The sequence below is a fragment of the Pistacia vera genome, unplaced genomic scaffold, assembly GCF_008641045.1.
Source record: "Pistacia vera cultivar Batoury unplaced genomic scaffold, PisVer_v2 Contig567, whole genome shotgun sequence".
Taxonomy (NCBI): Eukaryota; Viridiplantae; Streptophyta; class Magnoliopsida; order Sapindales; family Anacardiaceae; genus Pistacia; species Pistacia vera.
In genome coordinates, this window is record NW_022196409.1 from 1017657 (window position 1) to 1045376 (window position 27720).

Sequence of the window (27720 nt, forward strand, 5' to 3'; positions counted from 1 at the left end):
AAAAAAAAAATAAAAAAAANATTACATAACAATAGTTGAAGACGGAGTAGACATTAAACGTGTTATTTGCAATAAGATTAGAGATATTAATGTAGATTTTTCCTAGTTAATTACTTCAAAAGGTAACAAATTTGGTATAATAAATTAATGCTATAGATTTTTCATGAGATGTTCTCAAACAAGGAGTATCATCATCATGAAGACATTATCTGGATTCCAACATCAAGAAGGCAAGCCTCGATACAATACTGGAATGGTTTACAATATCATTGATTGAGAGCCATAATCAAGTGCTTAACATGGCCTGAGAAATACTTCCGAGAATGTTCTAGGTTATACCATCAACAAAATGCGGCTCATTGATTAAGGGCATAATTCTCAAACTACTGAGGTCTGAGAGCCACGATCAATTGCTTGACCTGGCTTGAGAAAACTTTGAGAATGTTCTACGTTACAATTTCAACCCGGGTACCGGTGTCGGAATCGCACAGTATCAGTTCTATACATTTGTGAACTAGAATCGACGTAATTCTCAAACTACTGAGAGCCATGATCAAGTGCTTGACCTGGCTTGAGAAAACTTCGAGAATGTTCGACATTACAGTTTCAACTCGGGTACTTAAATCTCAGTTACAGTTCCTTGAACTGGTGGAACCAGTATCGGAATCATACAATATCGATTCTATACATTTGTGAACTAGAATCGACACGTATGTAGGAACTAGAATCGGAACACCGGGTACCTGTCGGTTCCGAGTCCACTAGGAAATTTTGCACACCCCTACTTGAAATGACTTTGTTAACCATTATTTGACCATGTGTTGGGTTTATGGTAGTATGATTACCTTAGTACCTTTTCAAATTTTAAAATATTATTGACATATACATATTTTATACCCGTAACTGAATAATGAAATGACATTTTATAATAGGGTTTTTAAAATTTTATTAGCCAATTATAATATTTTCCTCTAGGAAATGACGATACTACCCAAAACTGTTAACAAAAAAAAAAAAAATAAAAAAAAAAATTGAGGAGTCGTTAGAACCAAGAGGTGTATTTGAACAATTATTGAAAAGGCAGGGTAGTTTTGGTATGATATACACATACTTAGCGTAAGGGTGTACTATATGAAAACTCGAGGGTGGTTTTTGAAATTATATTGTAAAGCACGATATGAATATGAACCCAAATCGGGCCGAGCTAGGTTGAGCTTTAGATTTCAACCCATTGGACCTTGCCGAAGCACACCCCAAGCTGGCTTGTTCTTGGCACTGTCCATTCATGTTTTTTATTTTTTTAAATTTAATTTTATATTAAATTACGTTATATTTATATTCTATTTTAATATTAAAATTATATTTATTTATAATTTTCTTTTATATATATATACTAATTTGAGTATTATCTCACATTTTTAAATCACTTAATTACGCATGAGCTTTTATGATTTATGAGAAAATTATTTAAATTAACCCTTTCTTAATTTGAATTAAGTTTGAATTTTTTTATAAATATAACAAAAAAAACACATTTGAAATAATAAAATAAAAATATTATAAAATGTCAAGAATTGGGAATCAAGAAATAAATTATAATCGTATTTTTAATAAATTGAGCAATAAAAAAGTTTTATAATTTAAATACCATTAACCTACTCCACCTCACAAATTCAACTTTACTTGATATATAAACATATAGTTGAATTCAATATACAGCTTATACTACTAAACAAGTCTAAGCATATATTGATGCTCATTAAGATAGCAAAACACAAATGCAGAATAATTAATTTCCAAAGGAGATCATATAAAATTACAGTTATAATAATAACCCACCAATATCCTTTTTTTTTTTTTTTTTTTTTTCCAGATAATCAGATAACTACTTCAATTCCTCTTGTTTTGTACTGTATTGCACAAGATTAGAGGGCTGTTAGAAAAAAGTTTGAGCAAATCTATACAGGCACGGGCATTGTTATCACCTTAAATTAACCACCCTGTTTTCCGTTTGTCTGACTCTTTGTTTCGACACAACATCGCCAGTTAAAACACTTTAAGCAGGAGCAGGAGGGTCTCAAACATGAAGGGCATTTTGGAATCTGGCAACATTTTACACAGCTTGGTATCCAACATGAAGGGCACTTTGGTTTCCAGGAGCATTTTATGCTGCTGCAGACGGGTTTCGGGCATTCTGGGCATTTGGGTCTCCAGCATTTTATCCAACAGCACCTGTTTGTTGACACTGATTTGGTATTATTGGACCTTGATGGTAATCGGATAGTTTGCCGAATCTTATTCAGGCGGATTTTGGTGTTCATGTTCTCCATTTCTTGAATAAACCTGAAAAGATGGCGGATGTAATCAGGGTATAGCTCCAAGTTGCAATGCCCACCTCCTTTAATCCACAAGGGCTCGAATGGCTCTCGAGCCATTTTCCACAGTTTATTTCCATGTAACCAGTTCACTACATCGTCTTCTGTTCCCTGTAAAATTTTGAAGTAGCTCTATTAAAATATTTGACAACAACAAAAATTCTGATATACATAAATCAAATAGATAGAAGAGAGGATTTATTAGCTAAAATGTGAGCAACATATCCATGAAAAACAAGCACAGAAAAGAGAATGCTCTGTAACAAGATACAATGATGAAACCCCAAGGATTTCTCTGGCGCGAAGATGATTTTTTTTTTTCTGCATCATGTACATTTTCAGTCTGTACAATAGTAATATTGTATTGGTTGAGGTTAACCACCATTATCGGAGCACGTTATGTATGATTGATTGATGTAATCAAGACGATGCATGATAACAATATAGGAAATTAAAAGATGTCAAACCTGCACGCATGCAGATTGATTTATGTGATAAAGGTGCAAGATAAGAAAAAAAAAAAAAAAAAAATTAAAAGATGTCAAACCTGCACGCATGCAGATTGATTTATGTGATAAAGGTGCAAGATAAGAAAAAAAAAAACAAAAGATCATGTTACATGTGTGGTTCAGAAAAAGTGAATAAGAACTCTAAAGTCTGATAAAATTATAAAAAAAAATAATGTGGAAAGCAAGTAGTGGCTGTCCTTGAATTTAATTTGGGCTGGCTTGAAATTTTTTCAAAATAATATTTAATTATAAACAATTCTTTTTTGGATGAATCTAACATAAACCTAAGGAGAATGGTTTCAATAGCTACATTTAAAGTTACAAATTTGGTCAACTGAACAACACTGCAATAGCAACCTTAACTTTCTTGTCTGACTCGAACACGATGTAACAACAAGACTAAATGTACCAAATGTAGTTCAGAAAAAAGAATGAATCGTTTATATATGCAGCGTAAATTAGTATTCTCTTAAGTAACTGAAAACTTGATCCCAATGATCTTACTCCAACAAAGTGAATGAAAATACAGATAAAAATATATGCTCCAGAGTGGAAAAAGTTTTGAGTATCTTTGAACATGCATTGTGTTCGGATTCAGGCTTTATTGAGTTCATCAGTAATAATTTAACTATAATTATAATGACGGATCACAAATAATGATTTATTTAGTCTAAAAATGAACCACGGAAGAATTAATGTTTTTGGACACCATAAGAAAAGCGCTACTACGTTAAGTGTAAATGGCACCAAGTGTAAATGGCACCGACTCAATAAAGCTTTGGAAGCTGAATCTACTAGAGGAAGTTTAGCATTACATAAAAAGGCCGAATAAGTGTTCTGATCAGATCATAGCAAAATACATACAAATGGAAAATGGAAAAATTCGAGATCTACAACATTCAAACAATTCAGAAGGTACTTACATGTATTACGAGTACTGGGCACTTCACCTTCTGAATTTTGTTGATATTCTGCATTTATGAGAACAATGAACGGCTCAGACATTGCAGCTCAATTAGCATAAACACCAAAGTCCAAACATAATTCAGATCAACGAACCATGAAATAGAGCAAATTAAGTACATGATACATGCCGATTGGTGGACATCTATATTATAAATAATAACGACCATGATAGATCCTTACCGCATATATGTCAAAGCAAAATGTGAATTTCACATGGCAGAGTACACGAAGGCCAGAAAGGATGCCACTATGCAGAACTACACCCCTTAGCCTGGGCAATTTAGATGCCAAGTGCAGTGTTGGTCCACTGCCAACTGACTGCCCATATAAAATTAAGTCTTCCTGGCTTACTCCATACTCAGTCTGAAGACACTGATAAACAGCCTCTATATCAGCGTATGTATTCGATTCACTGGGCTGTACATCACAAATGGCAGAAAATAAATCCATTAAAGTAACCAAACGCGATAAGACTACGAATGTAACACGATCTAACATATATATCAAGTTATCAAATAAACCAAAACTTGGATCTGACCATAAAAATTAAAAATTAAGCAAGATTTTGAAATTGCTATCACAATCAAAAACACATGATGCAAAGCATAATCCAATCTGGGGAATGAGAATGAGAACCTACCTTGCCAGTGGAGGCTCCATAGCCAGAATAATCGTATCTGTATCATAAAATTCAGTAGATGTAAAGAGAGGAGAAAAATAAGATGAAGAAGAAAGAAGGATGAAGTATCAGCAAGATCTAAATTATAAGAAATACTATGCCTGAAATGACAAACAAAAGCATTTCTCCAGGATAAAGTGAAAGATATATTATATTACAGCGTTTAACAGGCACAAAATTCAAAGAAACTAAAGCATGTATAGCTTCTAATCTCAACCAAATAAAACAGTAAAAATCAAGGTCATTTACTTTAAGCAGGAAAAAAAATGAAAAGTTAAAATGAAGAACAAGAAAAAGTGGAAAAAGACTGGTTAGAAACAACAAAACTATACCACCCTTTTTTTCTACCACTTTTTCAGTTTGTAAAAAATAGGACAACCCTGAATGAAATGGCCATTAATTAGGAGAATAAACTTAACATTTAACTAACATAATTACAGATCTAAGACCAAACTATAAAAATCAGACCTAATAGAAAATGCTAGAAAAAGTTTCTCCGTCTCATTAAGCCTAAGATCACACAAAAGATAAAAAAAAAAAAAAGAAAAGAAACCTATGAAACAAGCCTAACACAAAACAAACAGGATTAGCCTTTACACAAACAGGTTTTTGAGAGAGAAAGACATCAACAGAAAATCACTAATCCTTTTCAAAAACAAAGCTAAAAGATGGGATGTTTTAAGAAACCATTAACTTCAAACAAAATAATACTAACCCCATGAGATTGACTCTGAGATTAACTTTGAGCTGGACAAAGAGATCATAAAGCTGGCCAAGGTCAGCTGCATTGCCATGAGAGTAGAGAAGAGTGAGTCTCGCATAAGGGTTTTTCAAGTAGAAAGCCACAATCTTGTTGCCACGCTTAGTATCAATCAACAAGATATCCAAAGAAGTGTCATCAGCAACAGGGATAGGCATTGAAGAAGAAGAAGCAACCACCGCCAGCTTCCCATTCTCACGCTTCTCGATCTGGTATGTAGGCGGAGTCGGTGGAAAAAATGCAAACTTTGAAGCTAATTGAGAGAACATACACCCCATTCAACCCCCCCACCAAGATTCAACACAACCCCAACTCATCGAACAAACAACAAGCAGCTTGAATACATGAGGATATGGGGTTGTTCCTTTAATGGCTCATGCCTTCCTTAATATTCAGATAGAGAAAAAGAAAGGCTCAAGCAAATGATAAAGGTGACGGTGGGTTTCCTAGGGCAATGGGTTATAGTTTTTGTCTAGTTAGATTTATGAAACATCATTTAAGTTCCAAGTGGGGTAATATATTACAACAACAGATGCAGAGTTCATGAAAGGAGAGAGATGGTGAAGGTTTTGCAGAGTGCTACAGTGCAGTAGTGACAGTAACAGTAACAAAAGAGTGCGTGGTGTGGAGTACTATTAGCAAAAGAAATAGAGAAAAAGAAAAAGAGAGTCTCTGCAGGCAGAATATGATTTGTGAGGTGAGTAGTGACAAGTGAAGGCAGGTGGCAGAGAGCCAGAGATTCAAGAGAGTGAGTGTACAGAAGAGGAGAGAGAGAGAGAGTCTCTAGACGGTGCTTTCACTTCAAAATAGAGTTCATAAAACAAGATTATGTGTGCATGACTTCAATTGTGTGTCAGAAACTCAGTTGTATTTTGTACACAGAGAGAGAGAGAGAGAGAGAAGGGTCAAAATATTTACCTCTCTTTCTTCCTGTTCCTGCAAACGTGGTTTACAGAACATTATTTATTTTGGCTTGTTTTATCAGATTCATGCATACTCTCTTGCGGGTATCTAACTGAGTCAAACTCGCTGGGTGCTGAAGACTGAAGACTGAAGAGAGAGATGGGGTTCTGTGTTTTCTTTCAAAAATCAAATCAAAAGGCTTTTTTTTTTTTTTGATATTCCCATTAACATCACTCACTGCAACTGCCTTGGTTTCTAAGATGTCATCAATTATTTTGTTGAGAAAAACTCCTTCATATTTATTAATTATACTTTAGACATAATAATAGTAAAGTGGATTTGTTGTGATTTTATTATTTATATAACTTCTTAATTGACGGAATTGATAATCATTTCTTAGATAAATATATTTAAATTTTATAATTATCATAATTAAAGATTTTGAATTTCTTTTTGCAATGTTTTGTTTACAGATTTTGCCCTAGCAAGTCAAACATTTGGAAAAAGATAGTGAATTTAATTAGTAATTGACCGTGTTTTTATTATCTATCATTGACAAAATTCTTATATCTTTATAGGTCAATCGATCGTTAACTTTATATTATATCGGTAAACGTTAATGATTTCTTCAAATTGATATAAAATCTCTTAAGTTTCACGTAAAGATTAATGAAATTTGAAACTTTATAACATTCTGTCTATTCGATAAATATATAAATTATAAAACAGTATTGCATGTAAATAAGGCCAAAACCAAGGTAAACAGTTGAAGGTTGAGGGATTAATTGTTAGTATAATACTAGGTCTACAACTCAATCTTCTCTCATAACTTTTGACATAACAGCTCGCGATAGATATCGTCTGTTTGTATGAGTCTTGTCTGTTCATTTACAAACTAACTAATAATGAATTATTACGTCTGAAGTTTTAGAAGAAAGTTTGTAAGTGAAGATCTAGTCCTAATATTATTATAATTGTTATATACAAAAAAATCTTAAACATGAATTCGTCGTGTAAAATGTGAAACTGATAAGACATGTTTTGGATCTGAGATTGATGATGGTAATAAAACAAAAAAACAATTAGGGCAAAGGTTGGCCAAGAAGAAGCCAGCGTTGGGAGCAGTGAGGAAATTGGATAATTATGTGAGCATTTTTGGCACCTCATAAATGCAACCAAAATACACAACTTGCCTTTTGCATTTCCATTCCCATCACAAATTATTAGGTAAATACAGTATCATAGTACCAGCAACCATGCCCAACTTTACTGTATCCATTTACCAACCAACATTACTTACTGTTTTCTTGGTACTTGCCTTCCCAAAGGAGGAAAGTCTTTATCTTCTACAAGCTGTAAAATTCAACTCAACATGGGTTGTCTTCAGAATTTAATTTTTTTTTTTTTTGTTTAAAACCCTAATTGAAAAATATTTATAGGGATAATTTTGGCAGCCACATGAAAATAAAAAGGTGATAAGCATGATTAAGCATATTTTTGCAATCATCTAATGAGTGAATTAGTACTATAACTTTCAAAATTTTCAGCTGCCCACCTTTTACTTTTCACATTTAGATTATCAATAAAAAAAAGGCACAGGCGGCCAATGCTTTAATTTCTTCCTAAATCTTAATTTGTCTTCTTTCGATTTCTCTTAGATTCTTTACTTCTAACAATGAAATTGCTACAATTACTAAAAGGGGAAAGAAAAAGAAAAGCTACTATAAATGCATATAAATTTATGCCTACTTTTAACATCTTGAATAATTTTTAAAGAAAATGCATGTAATGTCATTCAATATCTATAACTTTCGAATATAAGGGGTTGGCGTGACAGTAAAAAAGATTTGCTCTCTTCTAGGGGTGGATCTAGTTAATTTTTTTTTTTTTTAAATACTAATATATGGGTGCGTTTGGTTCAGTATTTATATCCCTATTCTCTAAATATTGTTTAGCACATTATTCCAGAAATATTACTATATTTTTTTAATTACTTTTAGATCCCTTAAGCTTATTAATTTCATTAAATACCCCCAGAAAAAAAAAGTTTAAAAATTAACAAAAACACCCCCATCAACCAATGCTTGCCAGATTCCGACAACCACCGTCGGTGGTAACCGGAATCTGTACAATGGCCTACCTGCCGATCAGAAATGGCCGATAGTTCACCGATCTGGCCGGAAAAAGCCAGATCTAGTCGTTAGCGACGGCCAAATCTTGGTCATCGTTGATCGAAAACGACGGCCAAAGATGGACTTCTTTGGCCTTTTTCAGCCAGATCCATGGTGGATTTGGCCGGAAAAGGCCATAGCGACGTGTTACGACACAGATCCGACCGTTCTGTGTCATAACAAAAATTTTCGGGGCCGGACTCTGGCACTGCGGGTGGTGGGGGTGTTTTTGTCATTTTATATATTAGAGTCTTTAATTAAATTAGCAAACCTAAGGGCTTTTTTCATAAATTTTTTAAGTTTACCTCGTAATACTCCCCTATTCAGCTACCCAATATTATTCCTAAAATCCTATCCAAAATAATAAACCAAACGCACTCATAATTTTTGGATTTTAGTCCACCCTAACAAAAATATTAATATGTAATTAGTTTTTATTTTGGCTCACCCTAAAAAAAATTTATGGATCTGCTAATGCTCTCTTCTTTGAGTTCTTAGGTTTAAATCTTGAGATCATCTACCACAATAATATTGTAGTTTATATGGTCATCTGGGTTTGTAAGATATTCAATGGACGTTGGAAATTAGTTGATGTAAGCCCAAACTGGGTTGGACACCCTTTTTACCAAAAAAAAAAAAAAATACTTGCCAAAAATATATATATTTTGTTATTCAATAAAAACTTGGAGATTAGTTATTTGATAAATTTTGTGTTTGCATTTGATATTTTTAATCTATAATATTGTACTATCTCCTTTTGTAATATATTTTACAAATTTTATATTATGAATTTAAATGGATGAAAATAATTTGATTATATTTTATTAAAAGCGAAAAAAAACAAAAATCATGTCTATGTCTACCTTATCTTAGAAAAGCTAAGAAGGGCCCAGTCGCAGTGGTGAGGGTGCATCCAAAACGCTGAGATCAAAGCCACGTGGCACAAGTTGGTGTTACTGATGACTTGTTTGTTTCACAGCACTCCAACAAAAAGCTGCACCTGTTTCCCAATGAAGGGGCAGAGGCGGGTGGCGCGTGGGCCTTACATTCCACTTGTCATCTGAAATCAAGTTCAATCTCACTTTCGATTTGTTATTTGACTTATGCACAATCTAAATTACAGGACCCATCAGTTTGATGATTCCTCACCCCCACTTTTTGTCCTCTGTTTGGCTGCCACGTGTTACCTTAGGGTTATCCATGCAATTCTAAATGAAATATGTTAAATAAATTACTGATTTTATAAATTTTATTCAATAATTCATCATATAAAATGTTTGAAATTAAATCTAAATTATATTTGTATTGTTTAATTAATAATTGTTATGAACTTCGAGAAAGTCAATGGCTTAAATATATGATTGAGTCAACATGAAGTAATTAAATAAAAAAGAGGTGAAGGTGGAGGACACAATTAATTGTTTGTCGTTCTCTTCAAAGAAAATAATTAGTTCAAAGAGTGAATAATAATTAATATAATAATTCTTAGAATTGACAATTTTAAAAGCAAATATTATTTCGTAGCTACCAATTATCTTTCATAATATCACCATACAAAACAAACCAACTTTCATCATTTTTTTTTTTTTTTAGTAATTAATTTTATTTTTTATTATAAGAAATATAAAGAAAATGTTGAAGGGTGAAAGTAGGTATAAATTATAATAAAACAGTAGTAGAGTGCTTACGGCACAATCTTCAGTTAAAATTTGTATCGTTAAATGAAATATTAAAAATAAAATATTAAGTAAAAGGGTAGTTGAGGATGTGAGATGATTCGGAAACCTCGTGCATGCAAACAGAAACTAGTAATATCAATAAATTAATTAACCTTGATGTAATTAAAATACAAACATACAAGAACATAAAAGTGATTCTGGGGGTTTTAAAAAAATCGAAAGGTGCAGTGGGAAAAGTGCTTTTTTAGGTTCCCCTTGCATATGAAACAAACATCTAAAAGAAGAGACACAGCCAATTAAAGTTGCAGAAATTTGTTTGAGTGTCACAGTTCGTTGTCGTTTTGCTTACCACGTGAGGGCCACCCATTTTTCTTACTTGTTAAATGTTCCTTCACCCAACTTTATCATGTCGACGTCTATATATTTCATTGAATCAAATAATTAAGTACAAAAATTATGAAAATAAGCTAATGAACCAACAAGTTAGTGAATAAATAAGTTAAATGAGTGAATAAATAAATCAGTATAAATAGTAAGTTAATGAATAAATTAGTACAAATAAACAAGTGAATAAATACATTATTATAAATACACAAGTTAGTTATGAATAAACTAATGAACAAATATAAGTTGCAAATAAATAAGTTAACTTACATAAATTATTTAACTTATTTATTTATATATAGATTAATAAATATATAAATATATGAAACCCGTGTGTGTATGTTTGTGCTTTATGAACAATTTTACCCTTGTCCATGATTCCTTTCATTAGAGGAAGGAAAAGCAAAAAATGCCCGTATCTATAAATGATTTTAAGATAATACTATGTTTCTTACAAACGCAACGTAATAACTTACAATTGAACTATCATTTTGCATTTGTGAAAAAAAGTTAATGCAAAGAGTTTATCAACTTATCTTTATTAATGGTTTTAAACACACAAATGAAAACGAGTCAAGAACTCTCTTGGAAGAACAAGATTACAAGCAATGTTTTAAAACCCAACCCGGGGTGAAACCCGGCAAAGTTTTCGAGTCTCGAGTTGACCGGTTTGACCGTACAAAAACTTTTAAAATTCAGCAAATACACCCCTAAAAATTACAGTTAAGTCCTTATAGATTTGAAATTTGGCAAACACACCCTAAATACAAATCGGTCGATGCTGGTTGGCGGCGGCGACACCCCAGATGCAACCCCAATCATCCCTTGAGCCCATTCCCTTTAAAATATACCCAAGATCTGGCCAAAATAAGTTCGATTTTAGCCAAATCTCACTGACGCCGACGTCGGCATTCCAAGCCAAATCTCATCAACACTGACATTGACAACCCTCCCTATCACTCATAAATTACTCCCCTCTTCCTCCCGAACAAAACCCACCTTACCTCACCCCCATTAGCCTCACCAATTGCCAGCAAAAGCCAATTGTTGCCGCTACTAGTTTTGTTCGATTTCTGGTCGATTTACTCACCGAAAATCAACTCCATCACCACCATTGCATTCACCAGCACTTTCTCTTCAAAAGCCCCAACATCCCAACCGTCAATTGTTCGCCGATCATCCTCCCAAATCCTAGGGTTTTAGGTGAATAGGAAAAATATAAACCCGGCCCGTTGAAGCTTTCGAGTCCCTGTTGAACCGATTAAACCTGTCAGGCCGAGCCGGGTTGGGTTTTAAAACATTGATTACAAGTATAAACTCTCTTACAAAGAAAGTTCGTACGTGGTATGCCATGTGACATGTAGGCTCACATAACACATAATATTAAGTCAGGGTGTCTGAAACCGGAACTGGCGGGTACCCAGAGTTTGATTCCGATTCATACCCAGAACCGATTGTCAACGGGTAGATTTCGATTCCAAATTTTTGGAACCGTTATTGTGCGGTTCCAGTTCCGGTTCCGATTCCTATGGTTAGGAACCGAAACTAATATAAAATAAAATTAAAGAGTAAAGAGGTTAATAAAAATTTTTGTATAAAAAGTAATGTAAATATATTTATATTTATATTTCATAACATTTAAAGAAAGTTAGTTTGACTTTTGAGAATCACCTTTACAAAGTAATGAAATTTGTAATTTTGAATTTATAATTTATAATTTTATTTTTGTTAACAAGTGCCAAATGTGGGATATTTGTAAGTTTTTTAGGTTTTTTTGCCATTTTAAAATCTTTTGTGGGGTAACATAATTTTATAGGATACCCAAAATTGGAACCGATGGTTCCGATTCTGATTCCAAATTTCAAGAAACCATAAATTCCAGTTCTGATTCCTTAAAAAAAAAATATAGAGTACTTGAAACTGAACACCTTTAATATTAAGTAATGTGCATCTCATGCCACATGACATTGACGTGCGTGTCACATCAGTTTGCACATAGTTTTTACAAACTCTCTTTCTAAGTGAGTTACAAAAGACCGCTTGGACAAGTAGCTGTTTCCATAAAGAAAACAAAAGATATAAGGAAAAACAAAGGTCTAAATTTCAACGAGTTTTCTGAATCCATCTAAACAATTGGCATTTGCCATAAGCAACTTATTGATTTATACTAAAACTAGGTAAATAAATTTATTTGTTCAACAGCGTGTTTCAAATACATCAGAGTACATGGAATTGTTGCCGAAGTCAAAAGATATATATGTATATCGATCAAAGAAGAAAGAATAAGGATTGAGCTAATAAGCTGAAGAATATTATCGAATACATCAAATTCAAATATACATGTAAATTGCCTACCAAATAATTAAGACCTGTACAATGCACACCTGAAATTGAATTTCTGGGGCAGCAGCATCAATTCTGATGGACTCAGGTTATTTGAGATGCACTCGGTGAGCACACCAGACTACGGTAATCTGCAGTCAAAATCATCGGTGGCTATTGAGGACTTCCTCTTACAGTGCGCGTGTATTAACTTATACGCAGCCTTGTTGAAAATTTTCAAAATTATGTAAGAAAAAATTCGGCCTGCAGTAAACCAAGCAAGGTTCACTAAGACACGATAGAAATTGAGTATTGTCCAACACCTAAAAAGCATTAATTATTTATCTTAACCAAAGCCATAAACTGTTACAGTCAGGGATTACCTAATCATTAAAGAAGGCAGGACTAAAAGGTACAAAAGTTTGACTAATTCCCTGGCTGTGACAAAGACACACTTGGAATTGATGCCTGTAGTCCTTGTTTTCCATGTATGGCAGATTTGAGTACATTGTATTGTTCATTCACAGAATCATACAGTGCCTGTGTATAAGCTTCTCTAGCCTGCCACAGCAACAGTACAAATGATCAAAATGGATGGTGATCTGTGACAAATATATAACAACATGTGTGATGCAGATATGTCTAAACTTACAGTGATTTGATAATTAATATTATGTTCATGTTTATACATGTGTGTGTGAGCATCGTTTGTAAATATGTATCCTTGTTTTTCAAAAGAAGGGAAAAATTAGATTTGTAACTTCACAAAACAACAAAAATTTAAATCAAAATGTATATTTATCAGGTCCTGTTTAAACCACAGAGGTGCAAGGTCAATGCGCTTAAGTAACCAACCTCTTCAGGATTTTCAAAAGCAGAAGCAATATCTGAGAAGCTGATTTCTGGTGCCACTGATAATCCAACCCCAGAGAAGGATACCACCCTTCTCTCTCCAATTTCTTTTTCTACCTAGAAAAATGCAATCGAGTTACAAGAGCAGAAACAGTATTGAAAAAAAAGGATAACATGTAAAAGAGCAAGGGCATACCTGGCGTGGAGGGGGCATAACATCATAACACAATAGGGCTAAGGGATATATATGTCCTGGAGCACCAGAATGTTCTGCAAGCCTTCTCATATTGTCCACTGCAGAAGCATCAAAGGGTGCCTGACCCCCTTATCTCAGTAGGAACGAAAATAATGGCATAAAGAAAGATAAAGACGACATTCAATAAAATGTTAATGATTTAGATTACTCTGTCACTAATGAGCACATATTGTAGGTAACAACTCATTTGATGCTATAAACAGCAAGAGTATTGGTGCCCAACATAAACAAACAGCCAAAAGCAACAGAAATCACTATGGTTATCCATTGAATAAACAAAAAATTGCACTGCATAAGCTTTCACCTTTTTATAAAACCCACAAAGATGTTATCAAACAGACTCTTTAGCAACTTGAACTTGTAGGATAAAAGGGTACAGAAGCTTACTGGATGCCATTCTTCAGTAACAGGATCTGGACGATCTCTACCACCACTTGGAGCTATCCATACTATTTGTGACCCACCCCTGGAGTCAAACATATTCAATCACTCTGTAGCAACTACCAAGTATGGATAATCTTTATGTAAATATAGACAGATAGACATGATAAGAAACAAGTAAATAAATCAGTGAAGGATATTACAAGCAAGTGAACCAGCAATCCACGAATAGAAATAAGAAAAAAAGAAATCACCACAAGATCACTGAAATATTTTACAATACTAATGATAGAAGAATTCCATGACAAACTGTATAATCTACAAACTGATGCAACAAATAACAATTATGGAAACCAAACAAAAAACTTAGAGAAAAGGGAGAGTGATTTGCAAAGAAATTATAATTGAAATTCTTGATATTCATTAACAATCAAGTATCATAAAGTACTGATTAGAAACAAATACATCTCAATTAGAAAATAGAAATCCACCAAAATACAAAAACTTACTCCAACTTAAATCAAGGAATTAGATTAGGTATTAGATCCTATAAATAGGAAATAAATCCTAAGTCCTATGACTACACCTAAAATAAGTGAATATATCTCTATGATGGCCTAATTCACACTAATTACATGTTTGATAATTTACTCAACTTCAAAGAGTCAAAGAAAAAAGAATGCTACAAAGGCTACTGCACATCACAGAAAAAGGAACAGAGGAAAAAACAATGTGAGAAATGACAAAATGCTTAAGAACTAACATTTCACTATTCAAAAACTCTGGGATAGAAATGAGGAATACAGGTACAAGTAACCGGATAAGCCACACTAAAAACCACCGGACAGGTCCCAAGTTTTGGTCAGAGAAACATAAAAGACAGATAAAGGTACCTTAAAAGCAAAGCCATCTCTTTCAAACTTCGTGTATTAGCTTTCCTTTTCATCTCAATAAGCTCAGGGGCATCCAACATGTGTTTCTTTGAGTATACACATATTAAATTCCTAGATCATACAAAATAGAAATTCATATGACTATTGTTAGTCAGTAATTAGGCATACTACAGTGCAAACACTGTCAAAAAAATGTTATAATACAAGTACCTTCCCATGCTGAAGGGCTTGCAAAGAGGATCAGTTAAAACTCTGTCCCCTGCTACATAGATCTGCGGTAACATAGGTAAAATTTGGTTACCAGCATTTTAAAGATAAATAAAAACTATTTACAGTAGGCTGGGACTAAAAAATGTTTGGTTCACCAGGTTCTCTGCAATACGGGTGTTTGCTGATTCGAGCAACAAAGCAATGACAGCTGGGTCTGCTTCACTTTGGTGGTTAGAGATCAATACAATATTGTGGCCCTGAAATCAATTGTACATAAGTATTAAATACATCTAAGTTACTGGGAGATCTCTAGTTGAAAGGACAAACAATGAGTACAACAGGACTAATAACTACTAAATTCAAGGACAAACAATTTATATTATTTCTGCAACAAACAGGAGGAGGTTTCATTCAACAATTAGGAAGAATGAATCATCAAACCAAATTCAATGGTGTTTAAAAGTCAGTGCCAAAAACCCAATAACAGAAAATAGAAATAGGCACTAATTATGGGTACCTGCTGAAGCTTCTGTTCCATTTCATAGAAAAGGGAGATGTTGCCAACATATGAATTGCTGCAAAAAGATTATAACATTTATTCGACAGCAACAGAAAAAAGAAAAGGGAGTAAGATATAAACTGTAGATTATAATATTGCTGTTGCTAGCCACTCTAGGAACTAAATTGCATTCACAGTACCATAGGAAATTAACCCAGCAGGAAGTAGGTTTGGAATGAATTTAGGAAAGAACACTTTAATTAAAGCAGTCACTTACAAAAAGAACAAACATGCTATTTCACTTGTTATTGAAAAATAATTTCATAATTTCAGATCATACAAAGTTTTTCCATACAAATTTATACCAAAGTACATAACGTGTAAGGATAAAATAGAAGACTCTTAGACTCACCTGAAATCAATCAAAGGGCGTATATAATTTTGACCAAATATGTAATAGTCAAATGGCTCTCTCAATGCTTTGTGATATGGTGGGAACTCAAACGGCTCCTGAAATATTATCGTTATACAGATAGAATGTTCATAGACGAGGTTTAAATAAAACAAATAGCAGCTATCCAGATATTAGAAGAAAGAAAGTGCCTATACATGACATAGTAATGGACATCTTGATGTAGCAATCTCAATTACCTCCATATCTAAAAGTACACGATCAAATAACACAGCCATGTTTGACAATACAAGCTCATCAGCCCCAGGCTTTCCACTGCTGAAAACCTGAAAAGTATTGTATGCAACATTAACTTGATAGCAAATCATAATAAGCCAGAAAAGTTTAAGCAATATCAGAAGATAAGATAATACCCTAGATGAGTAAAATCTTCTTTGTCCACATAAAAGTTATCTACAATGAATCCTACAGTCAATTGCAAGTGTTCTTCAACATTTCAGAAGTTTCAGGTAATGGGTAAAGAACAAACCCAGAATATAAGTATCCAAAAAGATTGAAATCTTTAAGCGACACAACATATCAGGAACATGTAGTCTCATCAAACTTTTGCAGGGTAATATGTTTCTTTTACTTACAACTCAAATTTGCCCCAAGATAACTTTCTAAGCATATATTTAGTATTTACCCTTCTTGTCTTCTAGGTCAATTTTTATATTCATATCCAAACTGAGTTCTAATTGGACTAAAAAAATAATGAAGAATCATTAAGAGCTTACAGCATGTTAACATGTATATCATATAAAAGAAGGTGAGCTTCCAATCACTTATTCCATTATTTAAGGCATAAAATGCGGGTCACAATTTTGTTACAGCAAAGCAAACAATAAGCATCAAATTTCCAGTAAGGCCAACTAACAAACAAAATTTTTTCACATCAGTTGTATGTTATAAAACAATTTTAAAGGAGGGTAACCAAAAAACAGAGAGATACTGAAATCATAGAATGAGCATAAACATCAAGTAAATCTAGAACATCAAAATCCAGCGATGAGACATTAATGGAAGAAGTTTCATGCAAACAGCATCTCAAATTTGAAGGTTTTACATATGTTAAACCAGTAAACCGCTTAATTGCTCATTTAACTTTTTACATAATAGATCTAAATTTTTTAATCAATCGACAGATGATACTTTGTAATAACAGGGAGCAATATTTGATTGATTTGCAGTATTGTACATATAGTATCATGTAAAGTTACTTTAATGGTATTTTAGAAGCTCATTACGTGTCAAGAGCAACCAATGAACTTTACAGATTGTCACATTTCTGAAAAAAGGCACTATAATATTATTTTTGAAGTTTCTAGTGACTACTTTGGCAGAGTTAAATACTAAATGTTATTATCTTTATTTTAGCCATTTTTTATTTCGTGGTTCCAACTTGCATATCATAAGTAATTTGGACACATAAACTGAACAAAGAAAATTATACTCTATCAGGGGAATGGGAAAAAGGCACATTAACTATTCATTCCAAAAACAATGAATACATTTAGAATATACATGAATATGTACATTAAAGCAAAGGTTCAAGTATATTTATTTACTGCATTTTTATAATTGTGATACAACTCTTCCATCAATGCTGCAAGATTTGAAGACAACCTTCCTGCTTCAGCTTCCTTGCTAATTCCAGATAAGAGCTCTGCAGAGAAAAGATTAATATAGACTACTGCAATAAAAATTAAATAAAAATATTTCTCACAGCAACATAGCATGTTGTTCCATTTATCTTATGGAGTTCTTAAGTCTCTCTTCCATTGTCTAGCTATTGTGTTTCTTAAATCAATTATATGTTCAACATTAACTCTTAAAATGACTGAAAATCATACTTCCAAAGAAGATGGCCCTGAATCCTTATCTACCAAATTCTTTTTGGGAAAAAGGCTAATCAGCTTATATGATCATAACATTTATGATATTACTGCTCTTAGGTTACTAATGATTATATGAACCAGCAAGGTAGCAACTTAGCACAATAGATTACAAGCACACTGTTCTATGTTTCACTAAAACAAAATTGAAAAGAGATGCACATATAGTAGTACTGAACAGATATTCCAGAAAGCTTTGAGATAGAATTCATCTTAAAAAGCAGGCAAAAAATTGAAACTAACAAACAGCAGAACCCAATGGGTAAACAACCTTCTAATGCATCCAAATTTACTTTGACTAACCCAATTTCTGAATTTGGTGAGTCCATAATTATTGTTGATCTGGTAAGTTATTTATCACAACAGGTCATAAACGAGGGCCAGGCTAAAACTAAAACATACATCAAATCTACAATTCCACACATGACAACTAGTCAAAAGTTCCAAGTTCTATACCCGAATAATGGATGCTGGGCATTTAAGATGCAGTTCCTGACTCACTAAACGTGTCCTGCACTCTTTTTTTCTCATAAATAGAAATTCTAGATCATAACCGAATTCAGATTCCAAAAAAAAAAAAAAAGCCTTGGTCAATTAACTATTGAGCAAAAACCTGATTATAGTGTTAATAAAACGGTCATACACCCAGAAGTCAATTTACATTATAGATACATCTTCCATACATCATGCCTAGTAAAAAACTTTAATGTGTAATATTTGAGAAAAATTGCATTTTCAGCAACAAAAGAACAAAAAGTTACATATTCTTGAAGCTCGATAAGATCTAAATCCCTCATTTGGACTAAACCAGGAAAATTCTAGCCTTGTGGATTTATCGTTTCATTACATTTACTCAACACCGTGTAACTTATAAAGAAACATATACCACGTTAGTCTTCGCTCACAATTCTTTCTTATTCACCAATCATGTAAATGAAACATCACGAAAAGCAAAAAGAAACATATACCGCATTAGACTTCTTTCTTATTCAGCAATCAAGTAATCATGCAGATAAAACATCAAGAGAAGCAAGAAGAAGCATATGTTGCATTAGAAACATCAAGAGAAGCAAGAAGAAAAATATATTGCTTTAGTCTTCGACCGGACTCTTTCCTATTCAGCAAATCATGCATGTAAAACATCAAGACAAGCAAGAAGAAACGTATATTGTGCTACTCTTTATTCAAAATTCTTTCCTATTCAACAATCACGTACATGAAACAACCAAAAGAAGCAAGAACAACAGAAACGAACCTTGTTCAGTACGAACATCAAGAAAAGTACGCGAGTGGTTGACCTCGCTGATAGAGGAAGACTTCTTGTCCTCGTCTTGAGCGGAACTGGTGGCGACAATAGTCTTCTGAGCGGACTCCACATCCTGAAGCATCTTAGACATTGCTTGGACCTTGAAAGAAGCGAACCTGCGCGCGCCGGATCGAAACGACAGCGAAGAAGGAGGCGAGAGGTTGAGGTTGAGAGAAGAAGAGAAAGAAGACGATAACGGAACGGAGGAAACCCTAGGCGAAGCGATTAAGAATGTGAGAGACAAAGAAGACATAGTCCGTCCTCAAGGGAGAAAGAGGATTGAGAAACTGAGGGAGAGAGCCACTGACTTCACTCTTTCTATTTATCCAAAACAGGGAACAAACAAAATGGGATTTCTTCCAGTGGAGGCAAGGCAAATTGATAAAATACTTTAGCTACAATTGCCCTGCTCTATTTATAGATCACCCACCGTTAAAGATTTCAAAAAGATTTGTGATCAAATCTGAACCGTTGATTATTATTTTTATAAAGATTCTAAAATAACTAGGGTCTGTGTTTATTTCTAGAAAGGAAGATAAGGAATTTATCTTCATATTGAAAATTATAAAACTGAGACGTGGCAAGATTTTATTGGGAGGAGCATGAATAGAAAAATATGCTTATCACAGTGGATACTTTCTCCTTTGGGATTTACGTCGACGAATAAGCATATGCCGAGTGTTGAGGGAGAATATGGGAACACGTGTCAAGATGGAATATGTACTTACATAGTGGTGAAAGTTTCTGCGGATTGGCTATGGTCCGATGGATGATACTTTTGGGAAACTGAGGACCACGCATTGTTTTTATAATTTTTTTTTTTGAGTTTTTGTTGTAATTAAAGTTTAATTTATGGAGGAGTCAATGTCATGTAAAATTCTTCTACTTAAATTGAAATCAACATTCGGCTAAGAATAAAAGTGCCGTAACTTTTTCCTGATTATTTTTTTTTATCATCAGAATGTCAGTATCATCTCTATTATCGGTTATATAAGAGTTTCGATAACCAACCTTATTAAGAATCGAGTTTCTGCTAATAATAAAAATGTCATCACTTTTTTGTTTTAGTTTTCTCATCACTTTAGTCTTCTTGTCACTTGTTTAATGTCTACATTAATTGAAATCTTATTCAAAGTCCATAAAAATTGATTGACTCGTGGTAGTCTTCTACATAATTAATTGTAATACTTAAGTATGCAAGGTTAATCATAGATTTTATTGAAATAAAGGGCCATGGTTAGCAAAGATAACGTAGGAAGACTGAAAGTGATGTCAAATCAAATGTTTTTAAAGGGCGTTTGGTTTGAGGTTATATGAGATTACTGGGATTAAGTCTTCTTGTATTACTTGATTACCATGTTTGGTTATCAAGTAATATAAGATACCGGTAATCTTCAAATACTAATAATGATTACTATTTGTAATATTTGAGATAATCTAATTACCTCCAATTTCTTAGATATTCTAAGATTACCAGAGTTATATTTTTTTGTTACAATTATATCCCTTATTAATAAAATTTTAGGACAATAATACCTTTATTTTTTAATTTATTTACATGAATATAACTTTTACTATTTCACCCAAATTAATTAACTTTTTGGACAAAATTACCCTCGAATTCAAAACAAATTGCAGCCCACCCAAGCCGTCGCCAACCCCACCCACCTGCTGCCGACAACTACCGTCGCGGCCACCAGAACAGCGCACGAAAGATCGAAAAGTGTCGTCGTGCGCCGATATGGCCATTTTCGACCAGATCTTTAGTCAGAAATAGTCATACGGCGCACAGAGGCCATTTCCTGCCTTCCGTGCGTCGTTAGGTTACCAGCTGCCAGCGGCCGACAGTGATTGGGTTGGTGGGAGTGTTTTGTTGATTTTTCAAACTTTTATTATAGGGTTGTTTTTGCTAAGTTTTTAAATACAAAGGGTTTATATAATAGTATTAAAAAATAATATAATAATAATATTTAATTAATATACAATTCAGTAATTTAAATAACATACCTACCAATTTATTCCTCCCAACCAAACATATTAATATAACATACCCACTAATTAACTAAACACATTTTCCTAAAGATTCTCAGTAATCTTCAAGCTAATCTAACTTTTTAATAATTCAACATTCCCTAAACCAAACACTCTTTTAGGGTGATGTTACCATCTCAGCTATTAGTGTTAATATCAATTAATTAAAAAATTTAATATCAGATTATTAAATTACTTAATTATATTATAGTACGGAGGCAACATCATTCCAATGTACTGATCTTTAGATCAAAGAATCATTATGGGATAATGTTCATCAATACTAAAAATCTTAGTAACTAATTAAGCAATTTACTACCAAATTTTGCACACTGGTTTGGTCAAGACTCAAGAATACCAAACTGAAATAATTCAATTATGGGGGGTTTTGTTTGATTATTCATTCGACCCCTAGAATGAAATGATCACCAAACCAGCCCTTCTGATTTTAGAAGGCCAAATCAAAAACCATTTGATCCCGTCCAGGGGAGTCTGTGTTGGTTTATATGTTCAAAAGGAACATAAATTATTCTCAAGAAAGAAAAAAAATAAGCCCTTTATATATTCCTTTGACATTTGAAGCTTGCAAAACTTGTTTAGGTAATTGTTAAATTTAACATATGCAGCAGGGCAAAGTTACCGCAACAGTAGAAAATAAACCACCAATCCAAACTATTGTTTCCATAATTCATTGATAGAAGTTGTGTCCTAAGAAAATTTCTTCTCAGCAATGTCATTAATTACTTTTACCAGTAATACTCGCAGTCATAAACTAAGTAAATAACATTCTATAAGTCCATAGTGCTAGGAGACTTATCCAAGGAAATTCATGATCACCAAATGCAGCACCAAATTGCAGAGAACAAAGTCTGCGAATGCTCGCTCTGGTGCTAAATCCTGCAATTCCAATCAGAGAGTATCAACCAATGTGAAATGAATATTATCAAATTAAGATACCAATATATGGAAGCATGTTCAAATCTATATATTAAGCCCCCAAAAGAGATTTGGAGAAAAAATGCTTTTGTCAGATGTCCAATATAGTGAATTCTTCCAATCATTTGGACTTTCTAGTTTAATTAAGATGTTCACTCTCCATTATTTTGGCAGCCACTTTATCATAAGACGTAATGTGAAGAATAAGGTTTACCTTGAATTCCTTGTTTTCTTTGTTCACTTGGATACGGAGACAGACTGCAGCCAAAAACATCAATCAGTCTTAGACAATCTCTTGCTATTATAACAGGGATTTTAGCTGCACTAAATGTCATAAGTTTACTTACCAGCTAGGACTGCTGTCCCAACACAAGAAAGTATTCCTGAAAGAAAAGAGTTAAACGGGAAGGATCCAACGACAGCCATGTACACCACCTGTCATCCGAGAAAATTTGAAAAATGTCAGAGCTGGACATAACAACTAGGCCGAATTTGCATAAAATGAAATAAACAAACAAAATAGTAAATAAAGTCATACCACCAAGCAGACACAGTTGACACATAGAGAGTAAAACAGAGCGGGTATTAGGCTAACTAAACAGAGAATTGAATAACTTAAAACTGATAACATCATCCAAGCCTCTTTATAATAATAGAAAATGTTTTATGTGAGAATCAACAAACTCCACAAAATGTTAAGAACAAGACTGAACATGAAAACAGAACACCAATGTAACAAACAGAATAAAAATACCCTGGGAAGGAAAATACAGAAGTTCTGTACTGGAAAAACTAATTTCCTAGCCAGCACACGTTAAATAAATACGAGTCTTGCCGACACTCTCACAGCTATTATTGAGCAATGTAGCAGAGTAATTGTGGTACAACCATTTCTAAAATGAAATTCTGCTATTTCTAGGTAACCACAGTTATTTCTTCCTTCAGAAAGAGAGATCAGTGAACATTGAGCTATTGGGCGTGAAATAAAAATTTACTTGGAATACACAAATCTAAGACATAAGACATGGAATATGTGTACACCTGTCAACAGAATTTGCTGATTTCTACTTATTTAAATTGATATCATTTAAGCAATCAGTCTTCTTACAATTCAGGTGGAGTTGTGGTCAACCAAGGCCATTCAATACTGCAGACCCCACCAAATGGGAGCTTTCTAAGTTAACACCCAATAAGTTCCACTTTGCACTACAGGGGTGGTTACACTAATTTATCCTTCAGAAAACAGTCATGTGGAGTAGTGGTCAACCTAGATTCCTTGTTAGGCTTGTAAGTCGAAGGCCTTTCATAATCCATGTCAGATAAAGAGGGGAAGGCAAGCAGCTTCTTTCAGGCATCCAACGGCTGCTCTAGTTGAAGCAACTGTATAGTATAACATAAATTTTCTAGTTTGGAGCTCAAGACCGGAAATATAGATAAATAAATAACAAATAGATCAGTTGTTAAAGAAACTCATGTGCAAGCACACTAGCACTTGTGACAGAAAAGTAAAAGTTTAATAAATCAGAATGTTATACTGATAAACTAACTAAAAGGACTTCTGACAGCATTTTATCACATCTATAGCAGTTCCAGGCCAGTCATTCGCAAGGATTCAAGGGAAACAGCATGACTTGAAGGGGGTAAGAGTTCAAGAACCCTTCATGCACAACCAATATTTGAATTATTGCTGAATACATGAACTAAAAACTTCCAGCATTATGTTGAAATAAGGTCTCAGTCATAGAAAAAAAAAACACACACACACACACACTCAGACACTTTGAAACTTCATAATCAAATTATATAATGAATGAAATACCATAATATATGCATCAAAATTATGCCACCCTTAATTAGACCACAACTGCATAATATCATTACTTTGAAAACATACAACCACAGAAAAAATGGGATTAAAATAAGGTTAATGTCAAATATAATAGAGCAGTTTGTGAAAGCCCATTCGCTTAGTGATCACTAGTGTCAATGGACTATTTGGTGTGTCAAAATCTAATAGCATGATTACGGCTAATGTATCCCAATATGCTTCATTTGTATAGGCCTATAATGGTATAAAACAAATTCTTTTATCACATTGGGAAGTCCCAACTCGCACCCATATAAATGATTAAGGCACTGCCATTGAGTGGATCGACTTCAGTCTCATGGAGAGAGGGTGGTAGCGCTCCCACTAGAAAACTCGTGTTGCTACTGACTTTTCCATTTTTTTCTCAGCAGAAAACAAACCATGTTGGTCATCACGGAGTCTCTAAATTTTGGCACGAGTTTATATGATTTTAATACACAGTTTTTTATATATTTTAAATACTTGTCAGAAAAATTTAAGACACCAAAATAGGATCTAGCATTTCATGTATATAAAAAATGTGCGTCATGTAAACTCACATCAGTATGTAGAGTGCGGTTCAGAGCTTGCTGTTGAGATCAAAAGAGAGAAACCGAAACCAAAATCAGTAAGCTTAATGGACCAACCCTCACTGATATATGGTTGAGGGTAGGGACCTCCTCATGTGGTAAAAAAACCATAAAACTCGTCCCACTATAGATTCATAACATAATTAACAAAAATGTTAGATTTGTCAAAATCACATTATTGGATATGGGCACACTAAACGGCCCATTAACATTATTGTGATCATTTACATAATGAATCTACATAAATAATCCAACATATTTTGACATCCCCAATATGTAATTAAATTTTGTCACATAAATAATAGAATGATTATGCTAATCCACCAAAATCAGTCCCTTCAGTTATAAAATTATCTCTTAACACCTCTGTCATTAAAGAACCTCCTTATTGTAACAAAATAGAACATCAAGCAACAGCCTTACTTTCCAATAACAATCCTTAATGTTTCTTGAAAGTATAAATTACACCCATTGGTCAATGAACTATAAGGAGACTTGCCCTCAGCGCTTATGCATCTGGAATATACAGAGCATGACCTTTCTAAATGTTCCAACTAAGACTATTACAGTTTCCACTTCTGGAGCAAGGTAATTGAGGAAAAAGGAGTACTCTTTAAAAATGGCTGTTCTAAGCCTTTCATTCTTTCCAGAAATGAACTTAAAATTTTAATTCCAAAGGCCTAAAAGTTTTTAGGATTACTTTTAGCATATTCATAGACTGATACTTAGATGTCATAGTAATTGTTTTCGTTTGTGTTTGTAAGCTCAGAAAGTTTATTCAGTCTTGCGATTTTGCTCCTTCCTTGACTTATGAATGAGCTAACCTTATTGTATAGGATCCACAATCCTATCTTCTGTTAACTCAAACATGGATTCATTTCTTACTATAACCCAACAAAAGCCACAAAAATTGCACACCATAGTGAGGTGGCTTCTGTCTTATGAACAGAATATTGGTCGCTAAAACAAAAGCCATGCTCACCACAACAAAGTTCTTTTCAAGACCTACCATGTGCTGCCAAAAATCATCTCCTATGTCAGTCATACCTGCCAATTTTCTTATAGCCTCAAAATTTGAAGCTAATGCTTCCATCTTTCAGCTTGTTAAAGTGGTTTATCAGCTAGTGCTATTTCATAGTTTCTTAACCTATAAATGGCTGGTTTCTCTTCCTAATCTCCTTAACAAATGGGCTAGGAATCTGATTTCATCTAGTAATCCTGAAGAAAGAAACACTATTGAGACCATAAACGTATATTACTTCAGACATATTACTAAATTAAACAGATAGGAAAATATGTAGCAGCCCTGTGAGATCCGTTTCGTTATTTACCCGATACAACGAACCATAGACAATTTTCGTTTCTCACAAAACCAAAAAAAAAAAAAAAAAAATCAAACAATACAATCCATATCAGGCGAATGTATCACAATTACAATCCATATCATACGAATGTATCACAATTACATAATACAATTACCGTCCAAACATTACATGGAAAGTTAGGAAACCAACAAATGTCAATCAGGGTACCTGAATCAGCGCGGTACATATGGCGAAACCCACATAGAGATCGATGATCTGCATCCAAATTGAACCAGAAAAGGGGTTAAAAAGGTGAAATTATAAAGAGAGAAAAGACGGTCAAGTGATTAGAAAGATGAAGAGACCTTCAGAGTGGTGGGAGTGGCTGCGTAAGCAGAGCGAAGGGAGTGGAAAAGCGCTTGTGCATCCTTGCTGGTGGATCTCGCCATTTGTAATCCCTTCTTCTTCTTCCGATTCGACTACGCAGATCAAGCACCAATATCACACTCTTAACACCAAATGAGGTCTCGTCACTCGTTTACTTCTATTCTTTGGGAGACTTTCAAAACCTACCCCTAACCTTTTGTTAATATCCGACTCGTGGCATTTATGCAGGAAACTATCAAAATATACCCCCGAAGGCCTGAACCCTAACACCCTCAAATTAAGTTTAACAGCTTCAGGGGTATTTTGGGCAATTAATTGAAAACACTATACTCTATTTCTATTTCACTATTTCTAAGAATTATTTTTAAAAAATTAAATTAGAGTGAGGCCAAGATGAACAAAGTTCGAGTTGTCAACCATCACAAAAAATTTCAAATTCAATGAGAGTAAGGGCAAAGTGGTGTTTTCATATTATTTTCCATTTTAAAGTAACAAAACTTAACAAGTGTTAGGGTTTAGGGGTACAATGGATGATTTATGGTATAATAAACGTACAGATATTAGCTAAAGGTGAGGGGTAGGTCAAAACTTTCTTTTATTCAATCGCTAATTTGCCATCGCGACTCGCTCTAGTTATAGGGGCAGTATCGTCATTTAGTTTAGGTTATTATTGCGGTGTTTTATCAATACATTTTTGAAAAAAATAAAATAAAAAAATAAGTCAAGAGGGTAAAGGGGGAGGACGTGTTTAAATTACAATCTGGGAATTACAATGGCTCTCTGGTGATATATGATCTCCCTCTCAATGATGACTAAGCAAAATCTAAAGAAAATTTTGCCAGGATAAGTAAATGCTCAGTTTTTTTTTTTTTTTTTTTTAGAAATCTTCGTGAGATTAGGGAACATTCGTTAGTTTTGGAAATGCAATTTAACTTTTTTTTTTTTTTTTATAGTGAGCACTTGTTAGTTTAAAAAATAAGAGCCTAAATCCTATGTGTTGGCCTTTTTTGTAATTAGGTTTATAGTAGAGTTAACAACAACTTTTTCACCCAAGGTTTGGCTCAAAGACAGTTTCTCACCAAAAAGTTTCAAAAAGACACTCTCTCCCACTGTTAAGATCCGTTAATAAAATTTG

The 27720-nt window shown here is 33.6% G+C and overlaps 3 protein-coding genes across 3 annotated transcripts; all 3 read right to left on the reverse strand.

Annotated features, from left to right (window-relative positions):
- Positions 1-1751: 1751 nt before the first annotated feature.
- LOC116108685 (alpha/beta hydrolase domain-containing protein 17B) lies at positions 1752-6346 on the reverse strand. Its single transcript, XM_031394926.1, has 5 exons — positions 5245-6346; positions 4491-4527; positions 4031-4267; positions 3808-3855; positions 1752-2486 (listed from the first exon to the last, which is right to left on the reverse strand). The coding sequence occupies exons 1-5, from the start codon at positions 5565-5567 to the stop codon at positions 1992-1994; spliced, it is 1140 nt and encodes a 379-aa protein (XP_031250786.1). The 5' UTR covers positions 5568-6346; the 3' UTR covers positions 1752-1991.
- A 6411-nt stretch (positions 6347-12757) lies between these two features.
- LOC116108680 (glycerol-3-phosphate acyltransferase, chloroplastic) lies at positions 12758-19838 on the reverse strand. The gene is made up of 13 exons (XM_031394922.1): positions 19441-19838; positions 17859-17956; positions 16491-16577; positions 16252-16349; positions 15858-15915; positions 15496-15597; positions 15341-15402; positions 15131-15241; positions 14244-14322; positions 13797-13916; positions 13604-13717; positions 13132-13309; positions 12758-13012 (listed from the first exon to the last, which is right to left on the reverse strand). Exons 1-12 carry the CDS (start codon positions 19742-19744, stop codon positions 13175-13177), a joined length of 1368 nt encoding a protein of 455 aa, XP_031250782.1. The 5' UTR covers positions 19745-19838; the 3' UTR covers positions 12758-13012; positions 13132-13174.
- A 2224-nt stretch (positions 19839-22062) lies between these two features.
- On the reverse strand, positions 22063-26771 carry LOC116108634 (dolichyl-diphosphooligosaccharide--protein glycosyltransferase subunit DAD1). The gene is made up of 5 exons (XM_031394880.1): positions 26564-26771; positions 26427-26474; positions 22806-22893; positions 22673-22716; positions 22063-22419 (listed from the first exon to the last, which is right to left on the reverse strand). The coding sequence occupies exons 1-5, from the start codon at positions 26645-26647 to the stop codon at positions 22336-22338; spliced, it is 348 nt and encodes a 115-aa protein (XP_031250740.1). The 5' UTR covers positions 26648-26771; the 3' UTR covers positions 22063-22335.
- Positions 26772-27720: the final 949 nt, after the last annotated feature.